A 14,948-nucleotide genomic window follows, 5' to 3' on the forward strand; every position below is an offset into this window, starting at 1 on the left:
GCTAAATTGCCTCTTAGTGTCATGGGGACTAGCTAGGGTAAATGCATCGGGTTATGGGGATAGGGCATGGGTGGGTTTATGGTCAGTGCAGACTCGATGGGCCAAATGGCCTCCTCTACACTATGGGATTCTATGAATTACAACAGTGGCTACACATCAAAAACAACCTAATTGAATGCCAAGCACATTCAGCTGTCTTTGAGGTTGTGGAAGATGCTGTATAAATGCAAGTCATTTTTAAATATCCTTCTTACATATCCTACCTTACATACCTTTCCGTTGCATAGCTACGAGGGTGGTGGCACAGTTGTCATCATGCTGTCTCATAACTCCAGGGACCTGGGTTTGATTCCCTGCTCGGGTCACTGTCCACGTGGAGTCTGCACATTCTCCCTGTACCTGTGTGGATTTCCTGTTCTGGTTTCCTTTGACAGTCCAAAGATGTGCAGGTTAGGTTGATTGGCTATGCTAAATTGCCCCTTAGTGTCAGGGAATGTGTAGGTTAGAGGGATTAGCGGGGTATATTTGTGGGGATAGAGCCTGGGGTGGGATTGTTGTCAGTGCAGACTCGATAGGCTGAATGGCCTCCTTCTGCACTGTAGGGATTCTATGAATGTAGCACTACATTCTGCACCCTCTCCTCTATGTATGGCACACAAGAAACAATACTGTTCACTGTATACTAATACATGTGATAATAATAAATCAAATCAAAATCTTTGAAAGTCTGTGTGTGGGCATTGGATGAGGATAGAATTAGATTCGACCCAGAAGGCCACAGATTCCATTTCCTTCCACTATGCATATTTTCCTGCCCATGGTTTGGCAACTGTTTTTTAAAATTTTGCCATTTATTATCTCATTCAATTACCATTTAGTAAATTAATTTCGGAACTAAAACCTAAAGCAGGATCTAGCTTAATTGTGCTCTGCTGTTTCTCCAAAGCATGGAAGCAATGAATAGATTCAACAGCCAAGGTAACCTAAACTAAAACAGGTCTTCTGTCTGTGTGCCCTATGTGTTAGAATCATAGAATGCTTTTAGTGTGAAGCAGACCATTCAGCCCATCAAGTCTGCACTGACTGTCTGAAGGAGCACAATATTAAGCCCAATCTACCCCCCCATTCCAACACATCAATCATGGCTAATCCACCCAACATGGACACTAAAGGACAATTTAGCATGGCAGATCCATCTTTGGAGTGTGGGAAGGAAGCCATGCAGAAACAGGGAGAACATGCAGACTCTGCACAGTCACCTGAGGCTGGAATCAAACCCTGGTCCCTGGTGCTGTGAGGCAGCAGTGCTAACCACTGTGCTGCCCTGTTGAAAATGCAGGCGCACTCACTTTTGATGTAATTTGAAGCACAAAAGCCATCCATACCTAGAGCAAAGCCCAAAGATGGGAGCCACATTTGTGTATTATGATTGTGCAGTTTTGACCTCCTCACCTAAGGAAGGATAATAGATATCCCAGAGGGAGTACAATGAAGGTTAACTGGACTAGTACTTGGGATAAAGGGGTCATCATATGTAGCAAGATTGAGCAGAATCTCAGAAAGAGGTTTGACAGAGTAGCCGCTGAAACAGTGGCTGGAATTCTCGCAAAAAATGTTCAAGTGTCCTAATGGTGAGAATAATGGAGTGATCCATGTCAGTCTCTCAGGCACACTCTGCACTGCAATCCTCCCACACTCTCCCTTTTTAGGAGAGCTGGGAATTTTGCAGGTAGTGGGGGAGGCAAGGTCTAAACACGCCAACAGCTCAGGCACTGTTTCACAGCAGCACCCCAATCACAGACTGCATTAGGATGCCCTCTCCTTTGCTCCACAGATTATGCGACCACCCCACTCTTCATCAGCGGCATGTTCCAGCATCGGTGCCCTCTTGATGGGTCCCACACTGCTTGCATGGTCCCCCCTCCTCATCAGGCCCCCCTCCCAACATAAACCCCATCACGGCAGGACCCCCCCTGCAAAGCTCCCACTCAGGCTGCACTTCCTTGGCATTGCCCCTGGCACTGCTGGATTGACTGGTGACCACTGCTGGGCATCGCCCAATAGACACTGCCTGGTCTTGCCCCCAATCACCCCAGAGCTTCAGTGGTCTCCGAGCCCCCCGCATGACTGTCTGTCAGCTCTCCCGCTAGCAGAGATCAGAAGTGATTCTCGCCATTATTGCACCGTGCCTGAAGGCAGTGAATTCCTTGTGCTGGGATTTGAATGAGCAATTTGTATTTATGTATTACTTTAAATATACCAATTGGCATTGTGCCAAGAAGAAGAGGCGGAAGAATCGCAAACTGTTTGTCATCAGGTGAAAAATGGATTTTTATGCCCGTGTGCTATTCTCTGGGGCTGGCACGATCTACAATGGCACAGATAGGAGAATCACCCCCAATATTTCTCCAGGCTGGAGACTCTTGAACACATGGCGGTGGGGGTGGGGCAGTGGTGGTGTTACAGTGTCAAAATAAGGGGTGACTCATTTGGAACAGAGCTGGGGAGAAATGTCTTTGCTAAGACCTTTGGAATTCTTTACTCTAGAGAGATGTTGAGGCTCAGTTGCTGATTCAGTACATTCACAACACAGGTCAATTGATTTTTCAGCACTAAGGGAATTAAGGGGAAAGTGCAGGGAAGGTGGAATAGAGGCAAATCAGTTATTGAATGGTGGAGCAGCCTTGAAGGGCCAAATGGCCTAATCCAACTCCTTTTTCTAAGGTTCTTTTGTGAAATATAACAGCAAACTCAATCCTGGAGTGCAAAAATCTATCTCAATGTGATAAGATTAAATCAATTTCATATACAAGTAATTTCTTGATTGTGATGCCCTGTTTTCATGATGGTGATTCACCTGGTTGTGTGATTCTGATCTCTGGCTTTCATACATTATATTGTGGATGGGCTTGAAAGGCTTTTGCTTTTGGCATGAAGGCTTGTCAATTACTAAATCTGAACTGGAAAACGATCAAACCCAAGTAAACAGACAGCCTAAACTTGAATTGGTTCCACGTATTGCAACACTCCGTGCCAGGAATTGTATGGCATACAATGACATAGACAGTAATTAGAAACAATAAGAGGAAAAATGTACAATTTCAGATAGTGTAATAGGTGACACAATGGTTAGCGCTACAGCCTCACAGCGCCAGGGACTTAGGTTTGATTCCCACCTTGGGTGTGAAGTCTGCATGTTCTCCCTGTGTCTGTGTTTCGGATGCTCCGGTTTCCTCCCAGAGTCTGAAAGACATGCTGGTTAGGTAAACTGGCTGTACTAAATTCTCCCTCAGTGTACCCGAGCAGGCGCCAGAGTGTGGTGACAAGGGGATTTTCACAGTAACTTCATTGCAATGTCAATATAAGCCTACTTGTGACACTAATGAATAAACTTAAATTTGAGAGAAAAGGGAAAGAGATGAAACGCTTTGACAAAGGGCCACCTGGACTCGAAACATCGGCTCTTTTCTCTTCCTACTGATGCTGCCAGACCTGAAATTTTCCAGCATTTTCTCTTTAGGTGAAACAGAACATGGACCAAGATTACAGGTGAAGGGAGTTTTTTTCAGTTGGTCAACGGATATAGAGACAATAAAACTGAGCAACATTGTTCTGTATTAAATTAATACCAGATAGCCGCACAAATGATGTAGCAGCAACTTTTAAGGTGCATACTAGCCACTCCAATACTACCCAAGACAGAAGGGGTTCTGCCAACTGCATCAGGACAGAATAGTGATTCAAACTGACCTCACAGTAAAGGACTTCACAGCATTTAACCATGCATTATGGCAGCAATGTTGCCATAGCATTGAATGCACACACTAATCTCACATACAAAATACACTATTGTCATTATTCAGAACTTCACAATCTAATTATGCAGAGAAGTCCTCTGCACTGAACACTTTCAGGTTAGAATAATACAGCTGGGAACAGAATCTCTCTGTGTGTATTTGAATTACAACAGGATCCCTACTGAACATTTACATACAAAAGAATAGATTTAGGATCTGATTACTTCATCATTCTCTGGAGAATAGTCTCAATGATGTGGATATGCCGGTGTTGGTGTTTTACTGTGAATAGTCTCAGTACAGTGGTCACCTAATCTGAGCCCTGTCTGCTTTTAGAGCCCAAAAGAAGTGCAAACAAATTTGTGCAAAGATTTGCAAGTATCTTTGATAGAAAACGGCAATCCTTGAACATAATTAATAATCAAATCAATGGCATCTCAACCTTCATGGTGTTCTGATTCGCTCGATTAATCGCAGTTCTCCTTCTCCGGTTACCTTTATATTGGGGTGGAGTGAGGGTGGGGACAGAGAGGAGGAAACACCTAATACACTCAGGTTACACGATAGGAATGAATCAAGCAAAAATGTGCTTGGGAATAAAATACAAACTCTTTGCTAAGAGAATCCGTTTACACATGTCGTTCTCGACATGGAATTACGACATTAATAGTCCCACATTGTCCCATTTCACTTGATCTTGGGGAAAAAGTGAATAACTCTTCAGGCCAGGCGACAAAGAAATATCAGTGCGTTGAAACATAACAATAGAGGAGGATAAGGACTGAACTCGCCTCCCTTTTGGGCAAACTATGGGGACAGAGAAAGGGATTTAGCCTACACCAAAACTGACACTGGCTGAATTTTGGTGAATTTAGGGCATTGATTAAACAATGAAGTTTGTAAGTTACAATTTTTGCTGAAATCACAAAATACACAAATAAATAAATTTTACAAAATTTGATCAATGTGATAGCATCTATATTATTGTTTACTTAACACCGATCAATTAATTTTTATCTTTTCATCGCAAAAGTATTGTAATATTAATATTAAAATATATTGTTATGCAAGGGAATACTGCAAGTTTCTGTTTGTGTATTACCATCATATGGACACCAGCAGCAGAAATTCTAATTTACCAACAACAAGCTTTTTAAACACAAGGAAAGACTTGCATTTATATAGCACCTTTCACGACCTCAGGACGTCCCAAAGCATTTTACAACCAATGATGTACTTTTGATTGGAGATTCTGTTGTAATCACAGAAACATCTATTGAGACATTTTTGCAGAAGACAACAAAATGTGTACAATGCAGGGTAAAACTGAAAACCATCAATTATTCAATATTTCCAGAACTTTTCTGTTATCTTCTTTACAAATCATTGTCCCCCTTCTCTGGCACTGTTCCTTTCCCATAAAAATTACTTTTAACAGTTTACGCAATTCTTTTACCCTCACTAACAGCCCAGATTCACCCTGCCTTGTCTCTCTAGGATCCCTGAATATAAATGCTGTTCCATCTCAGCTCCATACTCATCATCGCTGTCATTCCATGGAAGATCATAAGGCTGGTTTCCATGCCTTTCCCAGCACAGAAACAGCCCTAACAAATGTTGACACTAGTAACCTTATCTTTCCTTATGGGCAGCACAATGACACAGTGGTTAGCACTGCTACCTCACAGCACCAGGGACCCAGATTCAATTCCCACCTTAGGTCAGTGTCTGTGTGGAGACTGCACGTTCTCCCCGTGTCTGTTGGGTTTCCTCCAGGTGCTCTGGTTTCCTCCCACAGTCCAAAAGACATGCTGGTTAGGTGCACTGACCATGCTAAATTCTCCCTCAGCATACCCAAACATGGCCAGAGAGTGGCAACTAGGGGATTTTCACAGTAATTTCATTCCAGTGTTAATGTAAGTGTACTTGTAACACTAATAAACTTTAAAAACTTAATCTCTCCATAGCACTTCCCATAGTTAACCATGCCAACATTCAACAATACCCTTCCATACTGTTACTCATAGTTAAGCAAACTAAATAATGGCTGAAGCCACTGCTTTCAGTCCTCCCTCCAAACGCTGTTCCCGAACCATGGAGAGGTTAAACCAGTTTTTCTCAAGCTAGATGTCACATTTGATCTTGACTTGAGCTTCCAACCAGCTATCATGTTGCCTATTTTCACCTCTGTGGCATCGCTCGTCTTCACCACCACCTCAGCTCATCTGCCACCTAAACCCGCACCCACACCTTTGTTATCTCTGCATTCGACTCTTCTAATGTACTCCTGGCTGGTCTCCCACATTCAATCCCTCGTAAATGTGAGGTCATCCTAAATTCCGCTGCTTGTGCCTGAATTTGCACTGAGTTCCATTCAGCATTCATCCCTGTGAATGTTAACTTACACTGCATCCCAATCAAGCAATGCCTTGATTTTAAATTCTCATCCTTACTTTCAAATCCCTCCAGGGCTTCCCTATCTCTATCATTTCTTCCAGCACCACATACCTGAGATACCTGAGCACCTCCAATACTGGCCTCTTGAAAATTCCAGATTTTAATCATTCCACCAGTGGTGGCAGTGCCTTCAGTTACCTCGGACTTAAACTCTGGAATACTCTCCCCTAAACCTTTCCACTTCGCAACCTCACATCTCCTTTAAGACATTTCTTCAGACCTACCAAGCTTCTGTTCAACCAGTCCAATATTTCCTTACATGACTCGGTGTCATATTTTGTTTTGTAATGCTCCTGTAAAATGCCCTGGAATGTCTTGCTGTATTAAAAAGGAGCTACAGAAATGTCAGATGTTGGGTTATTGTTCTTCTTAAACTCACGCATCATTGCCAGAAGCCAGAAAGGGGAGGCAATGGCCTAGCGGTAATATCGCTTGACTATTAATCCAGAAACTCAGCTAATGTTCTGGGGACCCGGGTTTGAATCCCACCACGGCAGATGATGGAATTTGAATTTAATAAAAAAAATCTGGAATTAAGAGTTGGCTGATACCGTGAAACCATTGTCAATTGTTGGAAAAACCCATCTGTTTCACTAACGTCCTTTAACGAAAGAAAATCTGCTGTCTTTACCTGATCTGGCCTACATGTTCCTCCAGAGCCACAGCAATGTGGTTGACTCTCAACTGCCCTCGGGCAACTAGGGATGGACAATAAATGCTGGCCAGCCAGTGATGCCCATGTCCCACGAATGAATAAAAAAAACCTATCCTTGGCTGACATATTGTCCTTTGATAACATCGTTTGGAAACACCAATTTTGCTTCCATATGTACATCTTCCTCTCCATTAGCTCTCTTTTAACTCCTCGAGTGTCTCAACACCATTAAGGTATCCAAGGAAGACAGAAGCCACATTCATATACGCCTGTCTCCAAACACTCTCTTAGGCCAAACTAGCCTCCTTGCTACCTCATTATGCTGCTCGACAAAGATTGAGGTCCAATATTGTCTCTATCATGTTACCTTTACCTCTGCAACATTACCCATCTCTGCTACTGAACCCTGCATGTTGTGCCAATTCAAGATTTAGTTACTCAAGTCTTACATAGAAACATACATAGAAAATTAAAGCAGGAGTAGGACATTCGGCCCCTTGAGTCTTCTCTGCCATTCATTATGATCATGACTGATCATCAAATTAAATATCCTGATCCTGCCTTCTCCCCCATTTCCCTTGATCCCTTTAGCCTCATGAACTATATCTAATTCCTTTTGAAATCATACAACATTTTGGTCTCAACTACTTTCTGTAGTAGTGAATTCCACACATTCACCACACTCTGGGTGAAGAAATTTCTCCTCAACTCAGTCCTAAAAGGTTTACCCCTTATCCTCAAACTATGACCCCTAGTTCTGGACTCCCCCACCATCGGAAACAATCTTTCTGAATCAACCCTGTTAGAATTTTATAAGTTTCTATGAGATCCCCTCTCACTCTTCTAAACTCCAATTAATATAATCCTAATCGACTTAGTCTCTCTCCATATTGGCAGCCTGCTATCCCAGGAATCAGCAGGGTAAACCTTTACTGTACTCCCTCTATAGCAAGAACATCCTTCTTCAGTTAAGGACATCAAAACTGCACACAATGCTCTAGGTGTGGCATCACCAATGCCCTATACAACTGCAGTAAAACATCCTCATTCCTATACTTGAATCCTCTCGCTAAGAAGGCCAATATACAATTTGCCTTCTTGACCGCCTGCTATACCTGTGCGCTTACTTTCAGCAACTGGTGCATGAGGACAGCTCTTGCTGAGTATCCCCCCATTCAAATAATAATCTGCCTTCTTATTTTTGTTATCGAAGTGGATAACCTCACATTTATACATTGCAACTGTTATGCACATGCCCAGTCACTCAGCCTGTCCAATCATCTCTGCATCCTATCCCTAACCCTGCATCCGAACTCTAACCCATCCTCTTCACAGCTCACCCACCCACCCAGCTTTGTATCATCTGCAAATTTACTCTAGCCTTGATGGCCTCCCACTTTCCATTAACTCAAGATTATCCAAACCTCAGCTGCACAATTCTGATCTGAACTAAATTGTGCTCAACAAATCCCCTTATCTTTGCTTTCTTTGGTCTCCTCCCCATGGTTATTTTTAAAACCACTGTGCTCATTCTTAACTTCCCCCACTGTTTTGCTCCATCCTATTTCTGAAATCTCCAAAATCTCTTCTGATTTTGGGTCTCGTGAATTTGTCACACTCTGCAGCCACTGGGCTCCTAATCTCTGAAATCTCCTTCTGCAATGCTTTTGGACTAACCAATCCATGTCAGATCTCACGCTCCACTCAAGCCTTCACCCTTTTTTTGTCACCTAGCTCCATCATATTTACCAATTCCCTTTTCCTTTAGATACATGTCTACCTTCTCCTCAAATGCATCTATGTTATTTGCTTGTGGTAGCAAATTCTACATTTGAGTAATCAAATTCCTTGTGAACTCCTTATCAGATTTCTTGATGACTATCTTACAACGAACACCTCTAGTTGTGGTCTTCCTCCCGTCAGACAAAAGATACAAAAGTCAGAGATCACGTATCATTCGACTCAAGAACAGCTTCTTCCCTGCTGCCATCAGACTTTTGAATGGACCTACCTTATATTAAGTTAATCTTTCTATACATCCTAGCTATGACTGTCACAATATATTCTGAACCCTTTCCTTTCTTCTCCCCATGGGTTCTTTGAACACTATGTTTTAATTGCATAGTGCATAAGAAACAATACTTTTCACTGCGTACTAATACATGTGATAATAAATCAAAACAAATCAAAAAAGTAGAAATATCCTCTCTACATCCATTCTATCAAAAACTTTCATTATTTTACAAACCTCTATTAGGTCAACCCTCCACTTTTTTTTTCCCCACAAAAAAGGCACCAGCCTGTTAATCCTATGAATACCACACATTTCTGATATAATGCTTGTAAATCTCTACACCTTCTCCAGTGCTGCTATTTACTTTTTATAAAATGGCAGAACTCCACACAGCATTGTATATACAGATTGAGCATAACTTTTTCATTCTCTCTCTCCAGAAATGAATCACAGAGCTACTGGTTTAAAAACCTTCTCAGAGCTAATCTCTATGATCAAGCTTTTGGTGACCATGTCTCCAAATTTCTCTCTTCCTGACTAGACATTAGTTTGCAAGGTGCCTCACTGTGGAGCATCCTGGGACATCTTGTTACTATTAAAGGACACTAGTTACAAAATATTACTGGTTGTATAGCAAGTCTTGTAATAAAAAGGCTGCTGGTTTACTTGCAACAAGGAGGATTGTGTACTTAATTTTGCAACCATTCTAAATTTCAGATGATGCAAATTTTTTGAAAGAAAACTTACTTACATAACAACTTTCACACTCTTGGAATGTGTCAAAGTATCTTACAGCCCATTAATTCATCTGGAAGTGCAGTTGTCACATTGTAAGAAAGTGCAGCCGTGATTCTGCGCAAAGCCAAGTCCAGTTTTTGATGGTGTCCCTTGAGAATTTAATGTTGACTAGGTTACCCGGTGAATTCTTTCTTCCAAAAATCCCAAGGAATCTTATCACATTCACCTGAGAAGGCAGATGGTGCTTCTGTTTATGGGTCATCTGAAAAACTTCATAAAAATGTCAGCTTAGGTTTTGTGCACAAGTCCTGGAATAGGACCTGATCCATGACCTTCAGAAAAAGAGGTGACAATTCTACCACTGAGCTAAGTTTGACAAGATTCTGTCAGGAAAATGTCCAATAAGATTCTGTACCACTTATTCAAAACAGGCAAAGCAAACAAAAAGATGAAATTTCTTTTAGACCAATTTTTATAGATGCACCATAGGAAGCATCCTTTCCAGATGTATCACAGCGTAGTATCGGTCCTGCTCTGACCAAACCACAAGAAATTACAAAGGGTTGTTAAGGCAGCCCAGTTCATCACGCAAACCAACCTCCCATCCATTGACTCCATCTTCACTTCCCGCAGCCCTGGAAAAACAGCCAGCATAATTAAGGACCCCATGCACCCCGGACATTCTCTTTTCCACCTTCTTCTGTCGGGAAAACGATACAAAACACTGAGGTCACATATCAACCAACTCAAAAACAGCTTCTTCCCTGCTGCCATCAGACTTTTGATTGGATCTTTTCTATATTAAGCTAATTTTTCTCTTCACTCCAGCTATGACTGGAACACCATAGTCTGCACCCTCTCCTTTCCTTCACCCCTATATACTCTATGAACCATATGTTTTTGTCTGTATAGCATGCAAGAAACAATACTTTGTACTGTCTCCCAATACACTGACAATAATAAATCAAATTGAAATGTGAAAGATATGAAATCTAGGTTTAATAGAATTTAAGTATAGTAATGTCAATCTGAAAAAAAATAAAGTCAAACCAGATATTTCTGATATTTTTCATGAGCAAGCACCCAAATCATATGGCATCTTTGGTCTACAAACCAAACATTCCCATCAATGGTTAACCCTAGTTTTCTAGGCTTAAAGATAACACATTTCTAGACTTATGATACAAGCACTTGGGTGTCAACAAAAGGTATAGATTATCCTTTTTTTAAACAGCAACGCTGTTAACTCTTTGTAAATTTAGAAATAAATGCTGTAGCTGGATCTGATTTCAATGGACCCATTACAGAATGAAGTAACTTGCACGATCTGCAGCTCAGCTGATTTACAGGTTAATCTATAATTAAACTTAATGTACAAATTATACAGATCGTTTTACAGGAAGGTGTTCGTGGGAAAAAGCTTTCCTTTATTCATTCATGGGATATGAGTGTTGTTGGCAAGGCCAAAATTTACTGCCCATCCCTAATTGCTTGGGTAGATGACGGAGTCAGTTTCTTGAACTGCTGCAGTCCATGTGATGTAGATAGATCCCACAGTGCTGTTAAGGAGGGAGTTCCAAGATTTTCATTAACAGCGAAGGAACAACGATATAATTTCAAGTAAGATGGTGCATGACCTGGAAGGGAAATTGCAGATGGTGTTATCACAATGTGCCTGCTGCCGTTACCCTTCTAGTTGGTTTAAGTCGTGGGTTTGAAGGTGCTAAAGGGGCCTTGGTGAGTTACGGCAATGCATCTTGCAGATAGTATCACCACAGCCAATGTCCCCCTGTGGTGGAGGGAGTAAACTTCAAGGTGATAGAATAATTTTGAACAAATGGGATGCTTTGTTTTGGATTGTGTTGAGATTTAGTGCTATGCTAACTTGTGCCCTGTAGATGGTGGACAGGCCTGGAGGCGTCGTCAGGTTAGTTATTCACTGCAGATTTCCCAGCCACTCTCCTAATCTTGTATCCACAGTATTTATATGGCTGATCCAGTTAAGTTTCTAGTCAATAATCCAGGATGTTGAAAGTGGTGAATTCAGCGATGGTTAGACTCTTTCACGTGTAGCATAAATGTTACTTGCCATTTGTCAGCCAAACCTTGGACACTGTCCAGATCTTGCTGCATTTGGACGTGAACTGCTTCAGTATCTGAGGAGTTGTGAGTGATGCTGAGCATTGTGTTGCCAGCAGCAAACATCCCCACTTCTGACCTTAAGATGGAAGGAATGTCATTGATAAAGTAGCTGAAGATGGCTGGACCTAGGACACAACCTGAGGAATTCCTGTAGTGATGTCCTGGTGCTGAGATGATTGATCTCCAACCACCAGAACCATCTTCCTTTGTGCCAGGAATGATTTCAACCAGTAGAGTTTTTCTGTTGGTTTGCATTGACTTTAATTTTACTAGGGTTCCTTGATGCCACACTTGATTAAATGCCACCTTGATGTCAAGGGAAGTCACTCTCACCTCACCTCTGGAATTTATCTCTTTTGTCAATGTTTGAATGAAGGCTGTAATAAGGGGAGGAGCAGAGGGGCCCTGACAAAGTCTAACAGGAGCAAACTTTTCCTGTCCAGGTGGCTGACAGCACTGTTGATGACACCTTCCTTCACATTGCTGGTGATTGAGAGTAGATTAATGGGATGGGAAGTGGTCAGATTGTGTTGCCTTGCTTTCTGGCGGACAAAACAAATCTGGACAATTTTCCAGATTCCAGATTGTTAGGTGGATGACAGTGTTGTAGCTCTACCGGAACAACTTGTCTAAGGGTGCTGCTAATTCTGGAGTATAGTTTTCAGTATTACTGACCGTGTTGTCAGAGTAAAAAGTCTGACAACACCAGGTTTTAGTCCAACCGATTTATTTGATAGTAAACGCACAAGCTTTCGGGTTAGTCCCTTCGTCAGGTGAATGGAGAGTTCATTCTCCATCAACTCTCCATTTACCTGACGAAGGGACTAACCCGAAAGCTTGTGCGTTTACTATCAAATAAATCGGTTGGACTAAAACCTGGTGTTGTCAGACTTTTTACTGTGTTTACCCCAGTCCAACGCCGGCACATCCACATCGTGTTGTCAGAGCCATAGCCTTCGCTGTACACAGTGTCATCAGTCATTTCTTAGCATCATGGGGGGCAATTCACATTGGCTGAAACTAACATCTGTGATGCTGGAGACTTCAGGAGAAGGCTGAGATGGATCATTTACTCAGCACTTCTGGCTGAATGGACACTCAAAACCAAATGATTGGGCAGCATTTTTGCTCATATCTGCTCTGTTTAGAAAGGATTTTAACACAACAGGAGTGGATGAGAGGTGCTCTGAGGCAAAGGAATTTTACACTCAAGAATCAGTTACATATTTATCTGCAATCAACCTTGGCAGAAAGAAGAAAGAAACAAGAGAATAATGGCTTTAAATCAACCTTAAATAACTTCTATGTATGATTTTCTACATATTTGTGGAAGTATTTCCTCCCCAGAAGGTTTATTAATATAAAAAGAGAAAGTCACCTGTGAACAGTCTGCAACCATGTATTGGTATATGACAGAATCAGCCCATGCTTCGGTTGTTTGATATGTCAGTGACTGTAAAAGTCACGTGGCTATACATATACATTACGCACATCAAATGTAATTCAAGAAATTCTTAAGTGTTTAAAACTATATACAATTACAATTTAATCAAAAAAAAAGCAAAAGTACACATTGGAGGATGCTTTTTTATTTGACTTGAGAAAGCAAAAGCATTACATAAAATGATGGAAAATACAATAGTAAAGAATGATTCAGGTTTTCTTATTTTTAAAAACTGAATGATGCTCTAAAGTGTCTGGATATGCAACTCTCAGCACAGAAAGCAATATTGTGCAATTTTTCTTTTGTGGAACGGATTATAATTAAATAATTCAATAGCACACCTAGCTTAATAAGAGAGCTAACTTTTAAAAAATTTAAATACAATTGTGCAAAAGACGGATACATAAATATCAGAAAACTTAATTGTGGAGTTTGTTTTGGATTTGTTTCTAATCACAAAGACTTTTAAGATTCTAAAACCTGTTTCTACATATCAGATACACTACCGTTTTGAGCCCCCAGGAACAGCTGCAAAAGACTATAAAGTCATCCAGACTGCATTGGTAAGCAGAGCTGATTGAGGACCCCCCACTTCATACACTAACGATTATACTTCAGTGCACACAAATAAAAATGCCTGCCACACCTTAAAGTCCCCACTAACAAGACTGGGTATTTTGTGGCAGAATAAGCTTGAAAATAGGAGTCATGTTTAAATGATAAACAAGACTTGACCTCAAGCTTGAAAATACACTAGAAAAGTAAATAAAAACTCACAAATTTGAAGAATGTTCCATTAATTTGGCTTTCCATTTTTCCTAAAGTGTGCAATATAATTACAATTCCTTCTAAATAATTTGCAGTAATTAAAAATTGAACACTCAGTATAACATACACATTCTTTAAATTTATGGCCAAAGTCTGAATGTCAGTATGTTCATCAAGGGTAACACATTATGTGCAATCCATCGGTTCTAGTAGTTTTAGAACTTTGAAAATTATTTGGCTTGTGTAATTCACAAGAAACATCACTTAAAACAGCTAAAAATAAAAAGAAATGCATTCAACTAGCAAAACGCATGACCATCTGCAAGGAAATGTTGTTAAACGTTGCAGTGGCCTATTGTAGCAGATTAAGCAATAAACTGGAATTCATTATTAAATTTCATTGACAAAAGGAGAACGTTTTAGAACTTTCAGTCAACAGATTGATTGCCCTTCCTCTTGGACTACCTGCCTCTGTTGGTCTTTCAAAATCAAGAAGTCTTCTTCCGATGCTTCTGATATTACTTACATAAAACACATTTAACACGCAACAACACAGATCAAGTTTAACTGCACAAAATAACACAAAAGGCAGCAACCCATCCAAGAATTTCAAACAGTTAAAGAAATGAAACTATTGTATCGCTGAATGTTTCTCTTGAGAATTTCAGAGCATGGACCCAGAACCCGCTCAAAGCGAGGACGATCCAACTTTACGCATTTCAGTGGGCCACGCGCAACTACAGTCGCCGCTCGTGGCCGATTCAACAGAAGGGCAATTTCACCTAAACATGAAAAATGTGGTTAGAATCAAGTCTTGTGCAGTTGTAAACTATATAAGCTGTTTTTGTTCTGCATTTTTCAATGGAATATTGAACAAAGAATGGCATTACACCAACTAGTTCAGGAATTTGGAATTATGAAAAGATTGTACTC

The 14,948-nt window shown here is 40.9% G+C and overlaps 1 protein-coding gene across 1 annotated transcript in view; it reads right to left on the bottom strand.

Moving 5' to 3' along the window:
• Nucleotides 1–13,370: 13,370 nt before the first annotated feature.
• Nucleotides 13,371–14,948, bottom strand: part of prkar1b (protein kinase, cAMP-dependent, regulatory, type I, beta) — a 157,210-nt gene continuing 155,632 nt past the window's right edge. The window contains exon 11 of the mRNA XM_080206839.1: nt 13,371–14,797. Within this exon, the coding sequence (XP_080062965.1) occupies nt 14,625–14,797 (173 nt within the window). The 3' untranslated portion in view covers nt 13,371–14,624. The remainder of the gene's footprint in view (nt 14,798–14,948) is intronic.

Source organism: Carcharhinus amblyrhynchos, chromosome 18 (genome assembly GCF_965287045.1).
Source record: "Carcharhinus amblyrhynchos chromosome 18, sCarAmb.v2.hapA, whole genome shotgun sequence".
Lineage (NCBI taxonomy): Eukaryota > Metazoa > Chordata > Chondrichthyes > Carcharhiniformes > Carcharhinidae > Carcharhinus > Carcharhinus amblyrhynchos.